Source organism: Eublepharis macularius, chromosome 1 (genome assembly GCF_028583425.1).
Source record: "Eublepharis macularius isolate TG4126 chromosome 1, MPM_Emac_v1.0, whole genome shotgun sequence".
NCBI lineage: Eukaryota > Metazoa > Chordata > Lepidosauria > Squamata > Eublepharidae > Eublepharis > Eublepharis macularius.
The window spans coordinates 114257478-114282767 of NC_072790.1; the positions used below are offsets into that span (position 1 = coordinate 114257478).

Below are 25290 nucleotides of genomic sequence, written 5' to 3' on the forward strand. Positions count from 1 at the left end.
TACCGGGCTGCACAGTCGGAGCCGGGGATGGTGCACGACTCTTAGGTTTCGACTTGGCCTTGGCCTTTTTAGGCGGGGGCTCCGAAGAAGCCTCTGTGGCCGAAGCTTTAGACGAGGGCTTCGATGACGGCTTCGATGAGGAACGCTTCTTAGCCTTCCGGCTAGAAGGACGATCCACGGAACCGTAGTCAGATCGGCCCTCCGGAACGGGTTGCCCCGTCGGTTCCGAGGGGAGCGGCTTCGGCGATTTTCGAGACGGTGCTGGCGAAGGAGCGGCGGAGCGGGGCCTATCTCCCGATGAACCCGATGGCTTGGGGGGGAGAAGGTTGGCATCCCACAAGAAGGCACGGAGTCTGGCCTTCCGATCGCTCCTTGCTTTCGGGGTGAAAGACATACACACCACACAATGCTCCACAACGTGCCCCTTGCCCAGGCAGATGAGACAGAGCTCATGGCCATCCGAGTGGGTCATCTTCGTGCTGCACTTCAGACATTTCTTAAATAAAGCTGTCTGAGACATTTCGAATGGTATCTCCCGACAGATGGACACAGGAAAATACCGAACAGCACAGGAAAACGATGAAGAAACTCCGAAGAGACGCTGAGAGACAAATAACGCTAGACAAAAAGAACCTTTTTGACGGCGGCGAAAAAGGAACTGAGGGAATGCCGGGGACGTTCGGATATATATACATTCAAAATTGGCGGGAACACCGGCGCGCATGTGCGGTGGATCCGAACGTCCCCTTCACATCTCTAAAAGCTAGAAAAATCTTTTCCGCGGCTGGCCTGCGCCTGCGCAGTCCCAATGTGGGGCTGCATAGAAGGACGACGACGATCTAGAATCTTTTACAGTGATCTCTAATGCATATAATGACTAAATCAATTTTCTGTAGTGGTGACTCCAAAGAGTTGCGTTGAATAAAGAGAATGCATTATATCCAAAAAAATTCTCTTTAGCAAGTTAACAAATATGGCAAGATATAATGGAAAAATCAATAATGCTAGGAAAAGCAGAAGGCAGTAGGAAAAGAGGAAGACGTAAAATGAGATGGCTTGACTCAATAAAAAAGTGATGTCGTCCAGTTTGCAAAATCTGAGCACATCTGTTAATGATAGGATGTTTTGGAGGTCTTTCATTCATAGGGTTGCCATAGGTCAGAGGCGACTTGACGGCACATAATACGCACATAATTATATCAAAAAATTTTCTCTTTAGCGAGTTAACAAATATGACAAGATAGAATTCTTTGGAATATTTTACTGAACTAAAATGTGTCTCGGCTTTCAACAGGACCAAAGGCTTGCAGAAAAACAGTAGGGATATAAGCTATTTTCCCTTCAGGGGGTCGGGGGAGACTGGGTGTGGGTGGGATTTACCAGCTGCTGCAGGCCCTAGTCCCTTCCAGAAGCAACATCATCGTGTGGTGAGCATGCCAGAACCATTATGGTTTTTGCTCAAAATCCATGGATTCACTGCCGACATGATGTCACTTCCGGGCACAACAGAGATGACATTATTATGTCACCAGCAAGATCCTGTGGCAGTGGGTAAGTTGTCTCTGTTTCCCCCCATTTTCCTCCTGCTGGCCAGTGTGGGCCTGACAACCCTGCCTGGAATATTTTTAGGCCTGCTTGTACCAGAGTTTTGCTCCTTGCTCTGAAAGTGCTGGAAAAGATTTATACTGAAGTTTATAATCTTGCTTTAACCCAGAGGTTCCTAAACGTGGTGCCGATGGCATCCACCAAGAGTTTTTAGAAAGTGGGCTGGATCAGGTAGGGTTTTCACCTAGGGCTTCTGACTGGCCACTGGAGATTAACTATGCAGATTTTGTAAAAGTTGCTTCAGCAGCTCTAGCACCACAGCACAAGGACCTTCACTGCACGATAACAGGAAAGTTGTGTGTATACAAAAAAATAATAATAATTAAACAATATATTCATTTTAAAAGGCATCCTGTTAGAGTTTCAGCCTGAAATGTTAAACAGTTACTGCTAGAGTTATGCATGACCTCACACTCTGATGTTTTGTGGCTGGCTCTGCCTCTTGGGGCAACCATTTTGTGATTGCACCCATCACCCTGAGTCAGAATTCAAAAGGTACCCTCAGGCTTGAAAAAGCCAGGGATCCCTGGTCAAGCCATATGTAGGGTATAGCAGAACAGGCATCCTTAGAATTAAACTGCCAATCATATGATTATTCCTGAAGGATCTTCTGCCAAATGATGTTCTTGTTAAAGACTGAGTATTTTTTTAGGATTTCTGTCACAAAGAATGCTGTACATGTAGCAGGTGAACTGAATTGTTTTCTAGAATTAGGGCGGCCTCTACTAGCAATGTGAAGACTCGGGGGGGGGGGGACTCTCCCCTGAATCTTCTTAATATTTTGTGACAGAAAAATTTAGTAAGCACTGTAAAAGACTGAGAAATTTTTAAAGGCTATCTACAGCATCAAAGAATGATAATTCATTTGTATACTGTAGATATATGTAATATTTTACAGCATATAATTTCTTAAATGTAACTGGACTGCCTCTTCTCCTATGTTCCTCCCCGGCAGCTTTGTTCATCTGAACAGAGTTTCCTGCAGGTGCCACCTTGCACATGGCCAAAATAAATAGCTGCCCATACATGCACATTCTTTGTGGTGGCCCCTACCCTATGAAATGGCATGTCTGAGGAGATCAGGAGAGACCCCACCCTCCTGGCTTTCCACAAACAATACAAAATTGAATTATTCAAAAGGGCTTTTTGCTCAGATAGGAGGGCTGTATTGTAGGGAGGAAGTCTCAGATACTTCATTAATGAGTTAGGGACCACGATCTTCACCACTATGTTGCCTTATGTCCTATCTGTTGCTTTAAGTATGTTCTCCTATGTGCTACCTCTGCTTCAAGTATGATCCTACTGGATATTTATGTGTTTCTAATATCAGTCCTAGAATTGCTTATCTCTGTTGCAACATCTCTCCAACTCTGTATTGGATTCTTGCTAATACTATGTCTTTGTAAACTTGTATTTATTTACCCTATGTTATTGTTTATGGAAATGTCCTTGATATTGATTGTACTAATCTCACACTATGTAATCCACCCTGAGTTTCAGTGAGAAAAACAGACTATAAATGACACAAAATTAAAAAAAAATTTTTATCCACAATATGCTATAATAGACACTACCAAGTAGTTCAATGCTTTTAACATTATAAAGTTTAACCTAATGCCCAAAAAATATGCTAGCTCCATTGTGAGTGTATGATGCTGTCCAAACAGTATCATACTTGTTTACTACAAAAATTGTTATTTTTAACTTTTACTTTTTTCCTACCTCTCAGGTGACAAAAATTAAGAAATATGTGGTAAGATACCAGCAGTCTGCAGCTCTTTCTCTCTGTTCTTCTTTAACACTGGGTGTATTTGAAGTTTTCCTCATAGAAAACTTAAGAAATGTGTACTTTTAAATTTTGTAATTGAACCATATATTTCAATTTTATATATTAAGTTATAAATGCTTTCTGTGTTGTTAAAACAGTAACATAAGCTTATGTTTGAGAAGAAATTAAGTATTGTGTATGTTTTAATTTTTCCCAAACTTTTATATTTCCCTCCTAAACAAAGCTCTTTTTCTCCTATCACTTTAAAATTTCCAGAAATTTCACATCTCTATTCCCTAGCAGGTATGTTTCTCCTATGCAAGACCTGGAATTTATTTATCCCTATGTGCCTGTATATAGGACATGACTTGGCTCCGTTCAAACTAGAAATTTTGGAACCACAGATTCATACTGACAATGCATGATGACTACCATGGAGCACTGATCAGCTTTCTCAAAGCGACTGAGCTTTGGATAACAGGAACATCAGGACAATTTTCTGGGCCTGGTGTCATTTAGGTTTTTTTTTCTCTTTTATCCTAAATAGGAACATGATTCAGCATCGTGGTCAACTGTCACAGTATGAAGAAAAGCATAGGTGTGGGACTGACATACACCTCATTAGTTAAGAGATCATTACACTGCAAATTACAAAACATTTTTCAGTAGCATAGGTAGCTTTAAGGACCTGAAGCTAACAGTAAACAGTACTGATATATCAGATAAAAACTAACTTACATAAGAAAATGTCAAAGCTAATTATGCCCTGGAATCATCTCTAAAGAACACAGCAGCTTTCTTGCATCACACTGGAAACACAAGATTCTCTCTTATTAGGCTCTCTGATGCTAGGAACAAACTTATAAAATTAAGATAACACTTGAAGTTGGCTCTTGAGATCTGTGTCACATGGAAAAAATGACTGATCTTACAACTCTTACACAGAATAAACAAGAGCTGAAGGCACTACATTTTATACTGAGCCATCTAATGGGATTTGGACACATCTGAATGAACACTGGACAACCTTACACTGAGAATACTCAAAGCAAGCATAGTTCTCATAGGGCTCTAACACTGCGGGGGTGGGGGTGGGGGTGGACTAAGCAGACAAGTAGCCATTGCCCTGAGGCTGGATAACTTTGTCACATCTGGCTTGGCAATACTGATGTAAGATTTTATGTACCAGACAGTGCCTTTTTAAACTTTAACATATCTATATCAAGTGAAGAGTTACAGCATCAGCAGTTGTTGAGACATCTCTGCAACTGAACAATTAGAAGGATCTCTATTTTTCAATACTTCTGAGCTACAAAATAGTTTCAATGGATGTCATCAGTTTTATGATTCTATTAACTATTAAATGAGTGTGGCATAAGCACTATAAGAGTTAAGATTAAGAACAGCAGTTTGGCAGTGCTTATCAAAGCAAATGTAACCGACACAGACCATAACCAAAAGTGGAAGACTTTAGATAGTCTAATTTTCTTGTGTTCTGTTGATGACCCCTGAGCCTTGAAGCCCACTCTCATTCCAAATTTCCTTTTATGTGTCCTTTTGTAAGTTGCCTTTTGTAATTTTTTCAAAGCAAAAAAAAAAAAAATTAAGAGGGAACGAAAGAGGCAAACATGAACAAAAAACATGAAAGCAAAATACAACTGAGAATATCCAACCCCTTCTGTAAAATGTGCATGAATGTACATGGAAAGTCCACATCACTAACACACATACACAATGTTAAAAAGATTAATGCACCATGCAATGATTTCTGCGTAATAACTGCTCAGTAAAACTCTTGCTTTACTGGCATACTCAGAAGCATTTCATACACTTTTTGAACACATTTAAGTGTAGGAAAAAGTACATTGTCATATGTGAAGAATCACCATGTGCTTACTGTGTCTGAGTTTGCAAGATTATGAGCAGATACTCACTAGTGAATTTAATTCAACAGAATGTATCTACAAGTTCTAAAGAATCAAGTCTGTATTAGCCATCCCGTATGCAAGACATAATCTATATTTAATGTGTCTATACTCACATCACTGAATGGCTTGTTAATAGTACCGAACTCTTTAAAAATATGCTAATCCTTAAAAATACCTGGAAACTTCAACAAGGTTCGCCTGATATCTACAGTTTTATAGTCTTAATGGATTTTTCACAAATACATAAAAGCAGCATTAGGAAAATACTGTAGAGAACGTGGCACTGCATGTTTCAGTCTGGATTTCTATACTTCATCTGTGAATAGTTTAATATCCATTTACTGTAAACTGTGAGGCAATGAAATCACTTAAATTACATAGAATATAACCCTTTACAATGGTATCACCCTAGCTTTCTTCAGTGTTGCTTTCTTCCTCTAAAAAGTAAAGTTACTTTGATGCACAGTATTTGAAAATAGAAAGTCATTCACAGTGTTAATGGGTATTAAGCACAAAATTCATATTAGCAGCAAACTAATATCCAATAGCTTCCTTATTAATAATGCTGAAATACAAAGTATTTTTAATCTTTTTCTCAACATATCTGGCTATGCATGCTGACAAGGGTTATCAGTGACATACCCCTTGTGCCTGTAGAGACAGAGGTGTGATACGACGCTTTTCCCATTCATTTGGGCGTGGCTCAGGTGTGGATTCCATAAAATTGCGCTTGAGTTCACTAATGCTAGCCTGATGCTTCAGTAATTCATCCTGGCTCTTATCCAGGTCCTAGCAATATGTAATGTAAAAAGAGTAGGACAAAACATGACAAACACAAACCAACTTATATTTTTTATTAAAAGCCATGAAAAGTGCCTGGCATTTCCAAAGTCAATTTCAGCTTACTGATTAAAAGTGATAAACTACACTTGTTTCTCAAAAGGAGAAATAGCCTGTTTTTGTCTATATCATGTTGCTTTTTTACTTCAGCAAAGCTACTGAATAATGTACCATTTTTTACTTTCCCTATGGAAGTGAATGGCAGCAACTCACTGCTATGAGAAAAGTGTGGCTTTATGGGATATTCAGCTAGCCATATTCATGGATACCGATAATCCTAACACAAAGAGTAAGAAACCCTTTGATTCTATGATACAGTTCCAATGTACACATATCTTCTTAGAAACAGTAAATGCTGCAGTTTTTAAAAATCCATTTTATGACAACAGAGACAACTGGGAGTATTTAGGTGTGCATCTACCAAGACCTAAACTACAGCACTCTATGCAGAAAAGGATGACATTTGAAACTACCTTTTATATGTCCTACAGAGAGCCGGTGTGGTATAATGGCTAGAATGAGAGTAGGGTGCGGGTGACCCAGGTTTCCTGCTCTGCCGTGGAAGCTCCCTGGGTGACCTTGGGCTAGTCGCTCACTCTCACACAAATCACCTCACAGGAAAAAATAGTCCCTACTGGGGAGAAAGGTGGGGTATAAACAAAGTAAAAATAAAAAATACAGCAACTCTTTTTATCACCTCTTAGCAATGAGCTCTTAATCTAAATAAAGATTTACTAAATGAACAACTGAAATAAATACATCCCCAATACCACAGGTGTTTCCCCGTGGGCTGGAGTCAGAAGCTGAGACTAATTTGTTTCAGTGTAGGTGTAATGTAATAGTAAAATATTATGTCAATATACCAAATTTCTAGGCGAATTTAATCTTGTTGAGATCCAGCTTTCAGTATTAATCTTATGCCATGGACAAGCCTTCCACTAACAATATGTGCATGAGGCTGAAAGGGGGTGTGGGGGGGGAGTGCTGTGATGTCTGCACAGCTATTTATATAAAACAAAACTTTGTCATATACTATTGTACAAGTCAATGATGGAAGTGTAACCAATTGATAAAACATTTATCAGTGCTTGAATCCGTATAACATTTTCATAAATATCAGTGGGTTGATACCAGGCACATTTCTTGGATATGTCCAAAGCAGTATTATACAATACAATTTGCAGCGTTTTAGTACAGTTATACAAAAAAAATACACAGTTATCAGAAGCTGCCAAAAAGCAACAGAAATATTAGTAAAGTTACTGAAAAACTGTAGACCTTAAGGTTATTTTGTTGCAAGTATATAAGTACTTCTGAATCAATCTCATCTGTCAACGGAAATAGCCCAATTTGGATGACAAAGCTTGGATAACAAGTCTTGTTAGTTTGTTTATAGTTATGCTGCAATTGTTAAATTATGTTTACTGAGTTGGCAAAAGTGTTACAAAAAGCTGCATTTTTCATCAAAATCACTTCTCAAACCACACTTCTTGGTATCCTGAAGACTAACAAAAATAGTAGCCACATGAATTTCAATAGTGAATTAGATTTAGCTTCTTAGGAAGGCAGTATATGTCAAATATATTTTCTAGATAGTGTATTCACAAACCTATAACAAGTAAATGTCCCAATTAATGGAAATGTTAACATCTAAACAGGGCTATAATTCCCGCTTACCAATGCAAAATGTTCTCACAGCTACATACTTAAAAACTATTTATTTATAGAGTGACTAAGAATTTCAACATGCATGTTCAAGATTAACATCCCCATGCATTTCATGCATTGTGCCTAAAACAGCCTGCAGGTGATCAGTCTCATGCAGCCTGGCAGCCCATGAGGACAGAAAATATCCCTTTTATTATACAAACCTCCAACATTAAATTGCTATGTCTGACATAAATATTTTCCCCATCTACTTTCAAGGGATATGTCTGTGAAATTCAGCACACACATAAAGAGACAAAAAAAAAACACCATGATCAACAACCAACCAATCAAACAGGGTTTAAAACTAATAAGTAATGCTTTAAAAACATATAGGGCTGACCACTAGGCAAGCAAGCTACAGAAGCTTCACACACTGATGATGGCAGGCAGCAACAACCAGATATAAACTGAAAATATCATCGACCTGCTTCTGAATTTCTTCCTCTTCTGTCTCCGTCTATGTAATGGCACCACCCAAAGGTCAGCAAAAGAAAACATTCATTAATAAAGCTATAAAGCAACACAGAGACTTAGTTTGGATTTATAGCAAACAATGTGCTCTGTTTACAAACTTCATTGTTTTGGCCTAAGATGTTGCTCAAATTATTACACTCCTGTGTTCTTCCACCTATAGAACTGCAGAAATGGTTGGAGTAGTTTTTGGAATATGTGAACTGACCATCAAGCTGAACATCAAGCTGATTCAGCTGACTCAGTAAGTAAGATTGGCAGCAGGTTGCCTCCTTCCCAGGCACTTGTTTACATTGCTTTAGGATTTCTCCACTTGTCTTCATTTATGAATTATTATACATCAAGGATATAGGTAAAAGCCTCATATTACGAACTATAAACAGCTGTGTTGTTGTATAGTTTCCCCCTTTAAGAGGCCATACTTTTCAGATGTAAATTTCCACTTAAGTTCATAGCAAAATCTTTTAAACTATATTGGGCTTGCCACATGTAAAATAAGCACAAAGTTATTAGCCAGCATTTACAATTTTTTTAAAAAATAGTTTTAAAAAAACCTACTACTTTAATTGCTCATACTAAGCTAAAAAACACTTTCTTATATATTAAAACTTTCTACTTTAGGCAGTGATTAAAAGTATGCTACAGAAACTCAGTTTTGCACATGCACACATAAAAAGAGACTGACTAAACTTTTGTGATCAAAATTATCCTTACCCTCAAACAAAAAGCACCCCCAAAGTCTTATCATAAACAGAACTTTAAACTGGCATTTTGAATAGTCATGTTGGCATTATAAATTTTTTTTGTATTAAAGAAAGAATGACCAGATAAATAACTAAGAAACAGGGTTGCTATGTTAAGTATTGTATCTAAAGGCTGATATATCTGGCAGCCCACAAAACCTTCAAGAGTACAAGGACCGTATCAGTGGGCTCACAAAGATAAATGTTTGTAAGAAATACCACCTACAATGCAGAGGCTAAGCCAATAATTTCAGAGATCATTGTAGCCACTTATAAACTGCCACAATGGAAGTGTATACAGTTCTACATACAGCGCTCAAGTGAAAACACAAATTCATGCAAACATGGCTTCATGTGAACATCTTCCAGTGGCTCCATACAGTACAGGAAATAATTGAGCATGCATGGGAAGAACTCACATATATGAAATGGCCCTCACATGGCATTCATATGTTCTATAATCTCTTTGAATATAGTATCTTGTAGATACGTATTTTAAAAAAACACTATAGTATTTATTCAGAAATGTACATCAATGGCAATTTAAAAACAGGGAATCAATGTCCTCGAACTACAAGTCTCAAGACTAGATTCACTTTTTAGTATTCCAAAGCAAATCAACATGCAAGTTGCATTTAGGCAACAAAATTACACACCTCCTGTTCCTCAGCTTTGTCTTTAGTGTCATTAGAGGCATTCAGTGAAGTTGCCTTAGACTCCAGGTAGCAAGGGACAGAGCAACAGGAAGGGACAATAAGAGAACGGAATAGACTGGAAAGCAGAGAGAAGCAGTACAAAGAGGACTAGAAATGAAGGGATGAATGAGGAGAAGTAATAGGAACATAATGCTGGAGACCAGGTAGGAGGAATGAGATGCAAATCTCAGGGAGGTTAGGAAAACTAATGTAACCATCCTTATCAAGTAATGAAGAAAAACCTTTGCTCAAAGTAAAAGGAAAGCTAGACACAGGAACTGGTTTGTCACTACTTTTTTTAGGAGTTCCTGCCTCTATCGCAAGATGAAGAAGATGGCCAGTCACCAAACGATTAATGTGTTTCAAGGCAGTAAGGGACTTTTTCTGTCACAGACTAGTGTTTCTTTCACAGGACTGCAGTTCATGCTGTCGGGGGGGGGGGGGAGAATACACAAGTTTACCAAAATACTCATTCTTATTTATTTATTTATTTATTTAATCACATTTCTAGACCGCCTTCCCTGTCAGACGGGCTCAGAGCGGTTTAACAACAGTTTAAAACAGTAAAAACATTATAAAAACATGCTCTCAAAAGTCTGAAATCATAGCCATTTCAGGTATAGTTGTTAAGTTTAGAAGACAAGATGTAAATGGGAGATGACTGTGGATGTGAGAAAGGAGTACTATAAATGACATAAATAAATAAATAAGCTGGAGAAAGAGAAAACAGTCCAGCCACAGATGTAGATGGGACCATGATATGAGTGTACATTTGTGGGCAGAAGGAATACACAAGAAAGGGGAGGGAGGAGAAACTGTTAGTAAGCATATTTACTCAAATGTAGGAATAGCACTCCTCTTAGATTAAATATTAAAAAGCCTCAAGTGTTTTCAAAATCAGCCAATATAAACCAGACATTTGGATTATATGTATCAGCTTTGGGTTTTATTTTTGTTTTGCTTCCTTGCAAGGTTGCACCGTGTTCTGTAGTTTGGGGCTGTAGCAGTGCATTCTCAGTGGATGGAAACAGACAAGACTTCCAAAGCTTTGGCAGAAGGTGAGCAAGGGAGACAGCAGCCTATGCGGGCAAACAGTCTAGTTACAGCTTTCGTCAGTTACTTCTCTTATCCTTCCTTGGGAGTTAAGATTCTCAGGGTAATTAGACATTTCTAATTATCTCATAGCAAACAAAATCAAATGTAAAAATAGAACTATTCAATATCTAGTAGATTATTCAATTCAAAACAGTAGACTATTAAACAGAGTGCACCTTAAATTTACTTGAACTCCATTCTGAGAACACCTTTACTTATTGCTCAAAGCAGCTTACAATAAAACAGTTTAACAGGCTATCAACAAGTTATAAAATGCCTCACAACCATTAGATGTTGCTCTATATGCTTCATGTGACAACACACTAAAATTAATATATCTAATCATTACATTAACTGAAAATCAATTTGAGAGACCAGGTTTCCAGGTGAATTTGTTTTACATATCCATTCTACGATGTCTTATTCTTAAATTTATTTTATTTTATTTATTTTATTCAATTTTTTGCCCGCCCTCCCCACAAATGGGCTCAGGGTAGGCTACATCAGATATAAATACAATATAAAATCACAATAAAATCTGGTAATCATAACACACATAAAATGTACAGCTTGCGATCCCCAAGGTGGTGGTCCTCATCCTTAGCATCCACCCCTGTTAATAATACACAGGGAGGAAGGAAGGGAAGGAGGGGGCCAAGTATGTTAACTCTGAAAGCTAATAAACACATCACACCTAATTTTGTGCTCCTTTGAATAATTAAACATATTAGAATGTGCAAGTAGTGCTATAATAGGAATAAATCATATCAATTAATTAAACATGGATTGCCTATGTGATCCTCTCTTTCACAACTGCAAAAGCTTTCTAAGCAAAGCTGAGTTACCTTGGCAGAAAAACTTGTAAACTGTCCAAGAGCAAAGTTGGCAGTATAGTGTATACTCTGTTCAGCCAAGGGAGAGAGTGCTATGATTCCACTCTAGCGAAATACATTTCCAGATAATATACTCTGTAGCAAAGCTACAACATATCTTCCCAGTGCAACATACCTTCCTAATTTCTCTCTGCTAGTTTATACATTGGCAGATTACTGCATAAAGATACCAGTACAAAATATAAATTAAAGCCATAAATCAACTTTCCTACAGTTCATACGGCACTCCGGTTTTAATAAATGTCAAATATATTTACTACTACTACTACTACTACTACTACTACTACTACTACTACTACTACTACTACTACTACTACAACAACAAAATGTACAGTTAGCATCAACCAACATACCTTTCCGTCTTCAAACTGTGGCATTTTAGCTATGCTGCCATCCTCATCTCTACCATCTCCATCTTTTAATTTGGATTCTCCAGCAGCTTCAAAACTCCTACCACCAGCTGTAGCAGAGAAGTCCTTAAGTAGGCTGTGGTCTGTGATACCTACTGGAGCTATAAAAAGATTTATTTAATTCAGCTCAATACGTTGTAGGGCCTTGATTTTTAGGATGTAGAAATGATCTTATTAGAAGGTTCTACTGGATTCTGGCTACAACCAAGAAAGCAACAACAACAACAACAACAAAATAACATGATATGCCAAATAAAATGTTTTTTGGGAAAAGGGTTAGGCAAAGCAAAGTTAGGCAAGGTAAGGCAAAAAGGCAAATATTTTTAAACAATGAGTTTGAAGGAAATGTAAACCTTGCCATTCCAGCTTACATTCTTAAGTATTACCAAAGCTACAATGAAAGCATATTAGCATTCAGATGATGTAAATTTTCCTATTTCCTAATACATTGTTCCGGTTCGTAGATGAGGAAATCCACTTGACACTGTTAATTTGATAGTGATAATATTTGTATAATACTCGTAAGAGGAGGGGCTCTGAGACAGATAAAGCAATAGAAGTGCCTAAAGTTATGTATGTTACAAAAATTCAAGTGTTAGAATGCACTTTAAACGAAGAGCTATCCTGATCTCTTAAATTTTGTTCTTCTACACACATAGTTTTATACCTGCTGTTAGACCTGAATGTCTTGTGGGCTAGCATTCTGTATTATCTATAAATAGGTTCATACATGAAGTTCAAGAAACCTAAAATTTACTCTAAAAAGTTTGTGCCAAAACATATTATAATTCAAAATGTCATATTAAGCCTTCCAAACAAGGATGCACAACTCAGTTTTATGGGCATAATCTATATTATGCCTATATTATAATTTTCACTTTGCAACATTTTCCTGGAAATTAAGTCATCTGAGAATGGCCCCTTGGATACTCACCGAGAAGGGTCCTTCTCCTCTGAGGAAAGGAGGACATCTTGGGTGTTTCCCACCATCCAATCGGGGAGGCAGGAAGTTAAACTTTCTTCCTCTTCCTTTGGTGTGTGGGACCACCCTCTCTCCTCAGTTCGGGTGATTCCCCTCAGCAGTATTCCCTCACTCTATTCCTAAACTGTCGGAATAAAAACTGTCTCTCTCAAGATGGAGAGGAGAACACAGTCAGCAGAAGAACACATCAACTAACAACCACAAACAGTCGACAACTAGTCGAACCAGAAGAACACAACAGTGTAAACACAACTGAACTGTAGAAGAACATATAGAGTACAACACACTGTACTGACACAGAACTTGCGAGGATCCTGGGAGGGCAAGATGTCCTCCTTTCCTCAGAGGAGAAGGACCCTTCTCGGTGAGTATCCAAGGGGCCATTCTCCCTCTGAGGCGGAGGACATCTTGGGTGCTCCCAAAGCAGTTCCCTATGTCCTGGGTGGGATGGATCCTTCGTCCTCTACTACATGTTGAAGTACTCTACGTCTGAAGGCTGCATCAGCCGAAGCATACGTGTGCAGGTGGTAGTGCTTGATAAAGGTAGAAGACGAAGACCACGTCGCGGCCTTGCATATGTCCTCTAATGAAGCATTTTTTCTTAGAGCTGCGTTAGTAGCTGCGCTTCTTGCCGAATGTGCCGTAATCTCCGACGGCACTTCCATCTTCATGGCTTTATACGCCTCCTGAATGCATGACTTTATACTGTAGGCAATAGCGGCAGACGACATGCGGTGGCCCATCTTAGGATGCGAGATGTTAACAAAAAGAGAGTCGGATTGACGTAACGACTCAGTCCTGATTATGTACGCCTTGAGGGCCCGTCTCACATCAAGGTTATGCCATTCCCTCTCCTTCGAATGTGTGGGATTCGGACAGAAGGATGGAAGATTAATCTCCTGGGATCTATGGAATCTCGAGTATGCCTTGGGTACGAAGGCAGGATCCGTTCGTAGGACCACCTTGTCCTTATGAAAAATACACAGTTCCGGTCGGATAGATAAGGAGCCCATTTCTGAGATACGACGCGCCGAAGTAATGGCCACGAGGAAGATGGTCTTCAGCTTCAGCCATCGCAACGTAATGTCTCTAATGGGCTCAAATGGAGGTCTCGTGAGAGCGGACAACACCACGTTCAGGCGCCAAGTCGGGAACCTATGCACTGTTGGCGGGTTCAGCAGAGTAGCCCCTCTAAGAAACCTTTGAACGTGCGGATGTGAAGCCAGCGGGATCCCGTCTAGCGCCGGTAGTACTGTACCTATGGCAGCGACCTGTTTCTTCAATGTAGCAGGACGTAGTCCTCTATCCAGCCCTTCCTGTAGAAAACCCAACACAGTAGTTTTGGAAGGCTGAGTAGGGTCCAATTTCTTACGCCGACACCAGCAAGTGAAGGCTTTCCATGTCGAGTTATAAATTCTAATCGTAGAACTCTTTCTGGATGCCATTAGAGTAGTTATTATTTCTGCAGGGTAGCCTGCTAGCAGGAAGTGTCTCCGCTCAATTTCCAGCCGGTCAGAGACCACCACGCCGGCTTGGGGTGCCAAATGGGTCCCTGCTGGAGCAAGTCCGGATGAATTGGGAGTTTGAGGGGAGGTGCTATGGACATATGATGTAGAGTGGCAAACCATGGCCTTCTTGGCCACCATGGTGCGATCAATATTATTGTCGCTCGCTGCTCCCTCAACTTTCTCAGGACCTTCGGAATCATTGGTAGCGGTGGAAAGGCGTACAGGAGACCCGTTGGCCACTGAGAGTGGAGTGCGTCCATCCCCTCTGCTCGAGGATGATAGTACCGGGACAGGAACCTCGGTAATTGGTTGTTCCGATGGGAGGCGAACAGATCCACCTTCGGTTGGCCGAAGTGTTCTGATACCAGTAGAAAGACCTCTCTCTTCAGGGCCCATTCCCCTGGATGGAGAGCTTCTCGGCTCAGCCAGTCTGCCTGGACGTTGAGGACTCCCCTGATGTGCTCTGCCTGGAGTGATTGTAGGTTGAGTTCTGCCCAGCCGATGATCTTGTTGGCTTCTCGTTGTAGGCGTGAGGACTTGGTTCCTCCTTGTTTGTTGATATACGCCTTTGCAGAAATATTGTCCGTTCGTATCATGACATGGCTGTGGTCTATCCGGTTTCTGAAGTGCTTCAAGGCTAGAAGGATCGCCCTCATCTCCAATACGTTGATTGGGAGTTTCTGTTCCGCGTCGGACCATTCCCCCTGCGCTGGCTGTCCCTCCAGCGTCGCTCCCCAACCTAGCAGACTCGCGTCCGTGAAGATCTGGACAAGTCGGGGAGATAGGAAACTCTTGCCCTGGCGTAGGTTGTTCTCTATGGTCCACCATCGCATGCTCTCCCTGACTGGCAGAGGGAGCTGTATTTTGAGGGTGGATTTGTGAGCTATTTGTAACTGAAAAGGTCGAAGTGCTGATTGCAGAGGCCGGAGATGATACCGGCCCCAGTAGATGGCTTCTGAATGGGCTACCAGTAGCCCCATTAATTTGGATAGATCCGTGAGCGATGATGATGGTTGCCTGATTACATCTGAAGCTAAACGGATGAGTTTTGTCCGCTTCTCCTTCGGGAGGAACAGGGAGCCCTCCTTGGTGTCGAGTATAAGTCCCAGGTGCTCCAATCGTTGTGACGGCTGAAGAGAGCATTTGGTCCTGTTGATTAGAAAGCCGTGCCTCTCCAGAACCTGAATGGTGAACGTTGTGTCCCTGACGGAGGCTTCTCGAGAGGGAGATCTTATCAGAATGTCGTCCAAGTACGGATGCAGCTGGTAGCCCCTCTCCCGGAGCCAGACTATAGGTGTTACCAACAGCTTGGTAAATACCCTGGGGGCCGTTGCCAGCCCAAGAGGCATCGCCCTGAACTGCAGGTGAGTGTCCCGTATACAGAATCTTAGGAATCTCCGATGAGCTGGGGCAATCGGTACGTGAAGGTAAGCCTCCGTCAGGTCTATTGATGTTAGAAATTCGTCTTGTTGAAGTGCTTCCGCAATGGACCGAAGAGTTTCCATGCGGAATCTTCTCAACTTGATGAACTTGTTCACGTACTTGAGATCCAGAATGGACCTCCAGTCGCCATTTCTTTTGGGAACCGTGAAGAAGATTGAGTAGACTCCTTGCCCCTTTTCCTCTTCGGGGACAGGCTCGACGGCTCCTATCTGTAGCAGATGTTGCATGGCCTGAATTGTGATGCTCATCTTGTGAGGATCTTTCTTGAGTGGTGAGGTGAGGAATCGCTCCGGAGGAAAGGTAGAAAATTCTATTGCATAACCTTTGGAGACAATCTCTAATGCCCAGGCATCCGCCTTGGACTCTACCCAGGTTTGCTGGAACCTGAGCAGCCGTCCCCCCACCGGAGCGTCTTACGAGTCAGGGCTTCTGCCCTTTGTCCTCGGAGTCCTGCCTGCCACCACGGTGTTGTTGTTTGTTGAATTTTGGGTGAAAAGGACCCCTGCGAGGTTGTGATCGGGGAAGCGTCCAGTTGCGCTTTGGATCCTGTCGGCTTCTCGGCAATGTGTGATGAGATCTAAAGGATTGATACCCGAAGGACCTTCTCTCCGGTCTTTTGAGGGATTTTGGCAGCGCCTTCTTTTTGTCCTTAGTTTCAACCAGGATTTTTTCTAGTTGATCCCCGAAGAGCTTGCCGCCCTGGAAAGGGTAGGACATCAGGATCAGTTGGGCTTGGAGGTCAGCTTGCCAAACCCGAAGCCATAACATGCGTCGTATGGCTGAAGAAGACGCCAATGCCCTGGAGGTCATAGATAGGGAATCCAATGTAGCATCCGCCATAAATGTGCAGGCCTTAAGCATTCTGTTGGCTCCTTCCAGCAGTCTGCTGTTGTTCTGAGGTAGTAACTGGATCAACCTTCTGGTCCACACTACGGCCGCCCGAGAGACCACAGAGGCTATAGCAGAGGCCTTTATGGATGTAGCCATGGCTTCGTGCGCACGCTTAAGAATTGCCTCACCTTTTTTGTCGAGACCGTCTTTAATCATGCCTTGTCCATCCTCAGAGAGGAGACCTTGAGACTGGAGTGCTGCCACTGGTGCATCTATAACCGGTACCTGCAAGAGCTCATCAGCAAAATTAGGCAAGGCATACAGCTTTTTTATGATATTGGGGACCTGCTTGGTGGCTGCTGGTAGTGACCATTCTGCCTTAAGCTGTCTTTCAAAGAAATCGGGAAAAAGGAATACTCTGGGGTTGTTGTCAGCCCTAGGAAAAAATTCCTTGTTCCCCTTTGGTCTTGACTTGGCCCCCCGTGGGGCAGTCTCCTCCTCCTCCCTTTTCTCAGACTCGTTCAGGTCCAGTGCTGATAGCGTTTTGGACAGTAAATAGCTGTAATCCTCCATTTGGAACAGCCTAATAGACTGATCGGAGGATGTGGAGTCTAGCTCCTGTTCCTCCTCTGAGAGAAAATCCCCCTCCTCAGAGTCCTCGCCTATGGAGGAATCCCCCTCAGCCCATCTAGGTGTTTTACCTTGCAGCTTTTTGGCTGCCTTGGTTGGCCAGGCTGTGGGTCGATCAACCGGTCCCTGAGAGGTGCCTGGGACTGCGGCTGGAATGGCAGGGGAGGGCCCCGGGGTCCCGGTTTGGCAGATGGACCAGAGCTCTTTCCTTAGGGACCATCTGATTGCTGCCAGGAAATCCGGGGGAAGATTAGGAGGAGAATCACTTACATGTCCCTCCAGAGTGCCAGAATCGGAGCCCTGCATCTGGAACGATGAAGAAGGCCGCGTCTCTCCAGTCGGGAGGTTGGCAACCGCGGCGGTGCGGTTTGGCGGGAAAGCAGCCGCTGCGGCTCTTCCCGCCGAAACAGGGCTCCTAGCAGCTGCGCTCGCTCCTGCGTCTTGGTGTTGTCGTGCAGCTGCTTCCGGCACCGTCTGCGACAGACGGGGCCGTTTTTTGGCGGGCTGTTTCTCCTCAGGCACTCTTCTGCCGGGGGGGCCGAACAAGCCTCTGAGGCGAGTCGGACCCGGCCAGGCATATTCCCGCCGTCGGAAGGACGGCCTCCGGGGAACAGCCCTCAGCCCTTTCGAGGAAGGAGTCTTCTGAGTCGGATGACTCCCGAGCTTGTCCCTCCATTCTTCTTCGGGCTCCCGAAGAAGCCTTTCCCTCTCTTTCTCTCTCACTCTTTTTTTTTTAAACAGACAAGGACAAGAGAGAGAAATAACACAGGAGAGGGTAGACAGAAGGGGTTACAGACAAAAAGACACTGTGAAGAAAACGCACAGAAAGAACAGATTGAACAGGGTAGCTAAGCTATCCTAAAGAGCACTGCTCTCCCCTGAGGCAGGAAAAGAACTGAGGAGAGAGGGTGGTCCCACACACCAAAGGAAGAGGAAGAAAGTTTAACTTCCTGCCTCCCCGATTGGATGGTGGGAAACACCCAAGATGTCCTCCGCCTCAGAGGGAGAATGCTGAGGGTAGTAGTTCATCAGTTCCACAAGACCAGACCTCCAGGTCCTATATAAAAACTTATTTGCTCTGAGTGTCCATAGGCAGAATAATTCTTCCCGTTCTGGCATTCTCTGTTCCTGATAAACTGCAGTTTCAGGAGACACAGACCCAGTTCAGACATAATGTTCGGATGCTCCAAACTAAATTATTTAATTTCCAGGTGTCTACTAACCAGAATACATTGTGAAAAAAATGTCAATTTCCCCCCAGGTTTTTTTCCCTAGACAAAAAGCTTCAAGATATCTAGAAATTTTACATCACTATGATGTCCATAATTGCCTGATTCAGGTATGACAACAAACTGTGGTTAGAGGAAACCAGAGAGAGAGAGAGAGAGAGAGAGAGAGAGAGAGAGAGAGAGAGAGAGAGAGAGAGAGAGAGAGAGAGAGAGAGAGAGAGAGAGAAGTCCATATGCAAGCTAGTGGCATATTCCCCCCCTTTAAAAATAATCATGAAATGTAATCAGAACTGCAACAGGAAACAGGGAAAGAAGAAGTACATCAGGGATAAGAATAAATAGCAACACTTTTGATCATGATGCAGCAAACTTCATTTATTCATTTAGACAATTTATGCTCCCATTGTTCTGATATAAAATATACAAAAAGAACCTAATAACCTAAAAACAAGATACATTAACATTATAAATATGTTTTACTCTTGCAACTCAGTACAGAATGTTGTGGCCTGGTTACTGCTGGTTGCTAAGGGGAATCTGCATACTGCACCCATTCTGCAGACACCCAATTAGTTAATCAGTTACCAGGCTTAACTCAATGTTTTAAGAGTCACCAACAAAGCCCTTAATGGAACTTAGCCATGGGCTTGTGGGACCACCTCTCCTGCTATGTTCCACTGTAACAGCTTCTCTCATCAGAATTCATGCTTCAGAAGAGGCTACCCTGCACAGGAAAAATTGGCAACTGCCCATTCACACACATTCTCTGTGGCGGCTCCCACATTATGGAATGGTGTGCCTGAGGCATTAGCAAGGCCTTCACATTTCTATCGTTTCACAAAACGTGCAAAACAGAATTAGTGTTCAGAAGGAAATTTTTTTAGAGGCAGTGAAGCTGTGGTGTAACGGATCAGCTAGGGAGATGATCTCTATTAGGGATAAGGGTTTTTTTTCCAGTTCTTCAATCCCAACCCATTACATTATGTTGTTTTATTAGAAATCTTTGCTGTCAGCCTTAAATGCTATCCTTCAAATGTTGTCACAACAGAGAATCTCCCGTGTGGTATTATGTCTTCACAATTGTTTTAATAAAGGATATATTAATTGAGTACTGTTTCACAAATTTGTTTATACAGAGTAAGGGATGTAATAAACAATTTGTATATTCTTTTGTTTCTCTTGACACAACCATATACTACACCATATATTGCAACCTCCCTAGACCTCAATTATACAGGCATCTTGTGCGTTGTAAAAACAATTCATTAAAGTGTCCCGTGCTCAAAGTGCTATCATGGATGTTATTAAAGTGCAATTGCTTTTGGCATCTTATGACACTATTTCTCATATAGAACTCGATTTGCCTTGCATGCAGGTACAATACAGGTACAGTATAAGGGTAATTCCAGACACTGTGAATGTCACAGATCAAAAAGACCTATAATCATAGGTACACGTGTGTACCTATGATTATAGGTCTTTTTGATCTGTGACATTCACAGTGTCTGGAATTACCCTTATACTGTACCTGTATTGTACCTGCATGCAAGGCAAATCGAGTTCTATATGAGAAATAGTGTCATAAGATGCCAAAAGCAATTGCACTTTAATAACATCCATGATAGCACTTTGAGCACGGGACACTTTAATGAATTGTTTTTACAACGCACAAGATGCCTGTATAATTGAGGTCTAGGGAGGTTGCAATATATGGTGTAGTATATGGTTGTGTCAAGAGAAACAAAAGAATATACAAATTGTTTATTACATCCCTTACTCTGTATAAACAAATTTGTGAAACAGTACTCAATTAATATATCCTTTATTAAAACAATTGTGAAGACATAATACCACACGGGAGATTCTCTGTTGTGACAATTACATTACTGTGTTGCTCTATTTTGTTGTATCCTTCAAATGTTATCATCTTTTAAAATTGGCTTACTGATTGAATAATTGTATTGTGCTTGTAATCTGCCTTCAGTCCCAATGAGAAAATAAATGAAAATAAAGTTATACAAATAAAATAACCAGAAGAGGCATGTGCCATTCAGTTAGTAGTCTTACCTAACTCAAAGGTTAGTGCTTCAAGTAGCAAATAATAAGGCAATTGGTTTAGTCTTACCACCATCAAGACTCCTGGAGACACGTTTGCTTGAGGTACGCTCAAAGTAAGGAGCAGGTCTGTCTATGAGGTTGCTAGCTTGACGTGTCTGTGCTTGAGTACGTCCACTGTAGCGGAACTTTGACCCCAATGTCAGGAACTTGGCCTTTAGAGGTTGTTCTGGTGATAACAGTCTTGAAGTACAAGAAGAACAAAGGTACCATATTCTTTCAAAACTATAGAAAGATAGCCACCTATATTCTAGTTTCTCTTCAGATCATACAAATCTTTTGCCTTGAAAAAGGCAACCACTATATCAAAGTAGACAGGATCTAAAATGTTTTCAGAACAAATAAAACAGGCTACAAACATAATCAGAGTATTATATTCAAAACATTCAGTAACATGATACTACTACTACTACTACTACTACTACTACTAACATTACTATAGTAATCGTTAACTGGTGAGCTAGTCATTCATCTACTGCCTTATGTTTGACTTGCTTTGTCTAGAAATGTATGGATGTGGTATGGCTTCTATTCTACTATTATGGCTGTACTACTAAAATTACTGCATAGGCCACTCTGTCATCACTGATATATATATCGCAAGTCCTGCCAGGAACCTCAATTCCTACCGCCATGACTTCTCACAGCATAAGAAAAAGCAGCTATAGAATGAAACAGATCATGGTCTGCACAGTGTGCTTTTTCCTCAAAACTGGAATCCTGGTAAAGTGTGGGTGCAAGACATGAACACCATTCCCAGGCTAAGACAGTCAGCCTACAAAAAGTAACAATTTGAACTATAACTCTTTAACATTTGGAACCCAAGCTTTGCAAAAAAGCTGTATTCTCAGAGTTCATTTTCTTTCACGTAGAACACATATTAAACAATGCCTATGGAGATGGTACAACAGCATCGCAAATAGTCAGCTGGTGGATAGCTTAAGCTCTCATTTCCGCTCCTGTCCAATCACCTCTCCAAATGGAGGTGAAGCAAAGGTCACTGGCATTTTGTGCATGAAACCAGCACTGCTGCAACACTTTCTGGATTACACAGAGAGAGCTGGACTAGTGATGAAAGTACAGTCCATGAAGCCTTAATCTGGCTTCAGATGTTGTACTGTCTCTACTTCCCATTGGCAAAGTTAACATTATAGCCTTACACAGTATTCCGCCAATCCCAAATTTAGGAGACTGCTTTGGAAACAGAGAGAGAAGAGTAACCTGTTCTACAAGTCAAGTATTATCGGAGGGGTATTGGTATTTTGGGAGGGGATAGTGGTCAGAGCTATGCAGGGCCCAGCACAAAAATGTCTTGTACGTACTTAGATCACCTTTCTAGCAATGCTTCAGTGATCTACCTATAAATTCTCCAGATCTCTTCTTTGCTTGTCTGCCTGCTACTTTCCTCCCTGCAGGGGAAAGATATAGGGACCTTATATATAATAATTAGAAATAAACATTTACCTATAAAAAGTATGATGCTCCACGCAAACTTTCCATAATCTCTTTGCAGCCCGATGATTTGGCAGCTTGAACCCAATAGTACTCTCAAACTGTTCCAGCTGGAAAGATTTGATACACCAAAAGTTAACACATTTTCTGAAAGTCACACTATAGGTGTCCAGCCCACCAGTTAAGTAGTGCCTCAAAAGTCCTGTTCTCAGTGGCCCACCCACTCCCTGCCTTCAGAGGAGAAGGGCTTGTTTAGTAGTGGTACCTCACTTATGGAATTGCCTTCCCCTTGAGACTTACCTGGTGCCTATATTCCTTCCTTTTAGGTGCCAGGTCAAAACATTTCTGTTCACACAGGCTTTTAATTGAGAGGCTGAGTTTTAAATGTGATTTCTGTTGGAAAACTTATTTCAAGTTGTCAGTCTGTTTTTATTGTCTATGTTTTTATGTTGCGTTGGGCTTTTGTGCTGGATTGTAATTAAGATCTTTTAATGTTCTGTTTTTTATTATTTTTATTTGGTAAGGCACTTTGGGCAGGTTCCTGGAGAGGTGGCATAAAAGTTTTCTAAATAAATAATGTTTAATAGTTTAGGAGTGTAATTATTGTAATTAATGCAGCATACAGAACTGCCTTACTTCTTAAGGCAAACTTAAACTTGTAGTATTGCTATCACAACTGTACTGCCTGAATTACACATGGGAATCACTGTTCTTCCTGGACAATAATGACATGTATCAATAACAATTTAGTATTTTTGCAGCTTTTATATTAACTGAAAAAATATTAATGGCTATTGAATTAATTCTCCCCCATGTTAAAGCAATTTTGCTGACACTTTCACACGATTTGAAAGATTTTTCAAAAAGCAATGTAAATATTGCACAAAGAATATCCACTTTTTACACATGAACCTTCTTTATATTGAGCCAGACTGCTGAGTTACCTGGCAGCAATTCTAAAGAATTTAGTTAGAAGTCTTTCACATCACAAGCTACTTGACCCTTGTTTAACTAGAGATGCTGGGGACTGAACCTGTGACCTTCTGCATACAAAACAGATGCTCTATCATTGACCTTTACATGATATATTAGATTATGAATATTCCCTATTAGACATTTAAATAATACCATCTAAAAAACATCTATCTTGCCTATTTCTAACAGCTTGTGGAAAGATACAGATCTAAGACTAACCAGCGAACATGACTGTTGTTTCTTCTGAAGATTGGTTCAGGTGTTATGGCAATCAGAATTGCTATGTGAATGAGCCCTGAAGGAACTTTTGACTTGCTTGTGCAATTACTGCTCCATCCTCTCCCTGAGCCATTATTGTCAGGTTTTCCTATCACATCTGAACTGGGAAACTGTGGTTTGCACTTGCCCTGTAAACTAGGGTTCCAAAAATATAAACAAGCCACTGTTTGTTACAAACTTGAAAATTAATAATCATGACACACGAGAGTGGAAAAGGGATTGTGGGAACAAGCTTTAAGCTCCTTCAAAGCTCCCTGACCGCCACTGAATCTGAACCAAGCTCATATTCACACATTCTGAGTAGACTTTAAATTGCAGTTTGTTCGCCTTTTCATTATAAACAGACCCAACATTTTCTTTTAAAACCAGAAGCAGCGTGAAAGCAAAGTGCTTTTGATTTTCAGAAATTGAAGTATGCTGCATGGGAAAGGATAGCTAATAGTAGCTTTGGTTTAACATAAGAGTTATCAAACATTATCCTGAGCCACCCTGAGTGGTGGTAAAACAAAATTTTACACAACCAGAGCAGGAATTGTGATACCATTCACATAAATCTGGAGCTAGAGAGTAGAGTAGGTGACTTCCGGTTTGGGATCCATGGAGGTCTAACGCAGCTCTAAGTGCAGAGCTGACCGGGCTGCCGTTTCAGTGGCCGGCGGGGCAAATAAGCTCGCGGCCAACTGTTCTCAGGCGGAAAACAGGCATAGAACGCTCAAGTACCTCAGGGCGCGTTGATTTCGGGCGAGGGGGGGTCCTGCGCAACGGACTCTCTCCCGACCCTTGAGGTCCCACCCTAAGACAGGTCGGCTTAAATCTCTGCAGCAGTCCTGGAGCCAGTGCGGCTGGCATAAGACCTACATGCCCAAGCTTCAACAGGGGGAAAGAAGGTGAAGGAGATTCCGAGATTGAAACAGTGATTACAACCCAGAAAGACGTTTGAAAAGGTAAAGATCACTATCTCTTGAAACGGGACGGATTACTTAAAGCAATGAAGTATTAAAGTGGACTTTTAAACTGCAACAGATTGATTATAAGTAGGGGAAGACTCGGCAAGAAATAGATTAGAAAAAGGACTAAGCTAAACGAAGTTATTAAAGAAATTGGACTATTGTTTTTCATACCTGTGGCTGCAAGGAGACAGCAGGCTGTGAGAAAGTTCCTACCATCGTGAGAGCTGCTGTGGGGAGTCGGGAAACAAGAAGTGTGTAACAGGGATAGAGCTGCTGGAGAGAGACGGCCCTTACCCGAAGACAGGAAGAAGGGAATCACCATTTTTGAAAAGGGAAGGGTCCCGACTTCAGCAGAGGAGGAAGTAAGCCATATTGGATTACAAAAACTACAGAAAAACCATAGAGAAAAGACGCCCAACATCTTGGACCCTTTAAACGTTTTTTTTTTATCTTTATGAAATCGGGACATTCAAATTAAACTAAAAGGACACTAAGCCAAGCGCCACGGAGCTAAGGAAGCAAGCAGACTCGTGGGAGCGAGGTAAGTCAAGCCCCACGATGTCGAAGAAAGAGTGGCAAATGGCTATAGAGAATTTGGACAAAAAATTTATGGAAATGTTAAAGGAACTGAAGGAGACAAAACAGGAGTTGGTGAAAGAGGTTAAAGGGGTTAAGGAGACAGTAAAAAATGAACTGGCAGAAGTTAAGAAGGGAATGGAAACAATACAGAATGATTTG

At 41.3% G+C, this 25290-nt stretch overlaps 1 protein-coding gene across 8 annotated transcripts in view; it reads right to left on the reverse strand.

Moving 5' to 3' along the window:
- The window catches only part of EPB41L2 (erythrocyte membrane protein band 4.1 like 2), a 176037-nt gene that overhangs the window by 21634 nt on the left and 129113 nt on the right, over window positions 1-25290 (reverse strand). For 5 of the 8 annotated variants that reach the window (XM_054976812.1, XM_054976615.1, XM_054976745.1 and 2 more), the window contains exons 10-14: window positions 22361-22458; window positions 20907-21079; window positions 12102-12259; window positions 8013-8075; window positions 5944-6090 (exon numbers count right to left, since the gene is read on the reverse strand). In XM_054976812.1, the coding sequence (XP_054832787.1) occupies window positions 5944-6090; window positions 8013-8075; window positions 12102-12259; window positions 20907-21079; window positions 22361-22458 (639 nt within the window). Of the gene's footprint in view, window positions 1-5943; window positions 6091-8012; window positions 8076-8275; window positions 8309-12101; window positions 12260-20906; window positions 21080-22360; window positions 22459-25290 lie in introns of all 8 variants that reach the window. The other 3 variants (XM_054976898.1, XM_054976547.1, XM_054976681.1) reach the window with 3 other exon arrangements.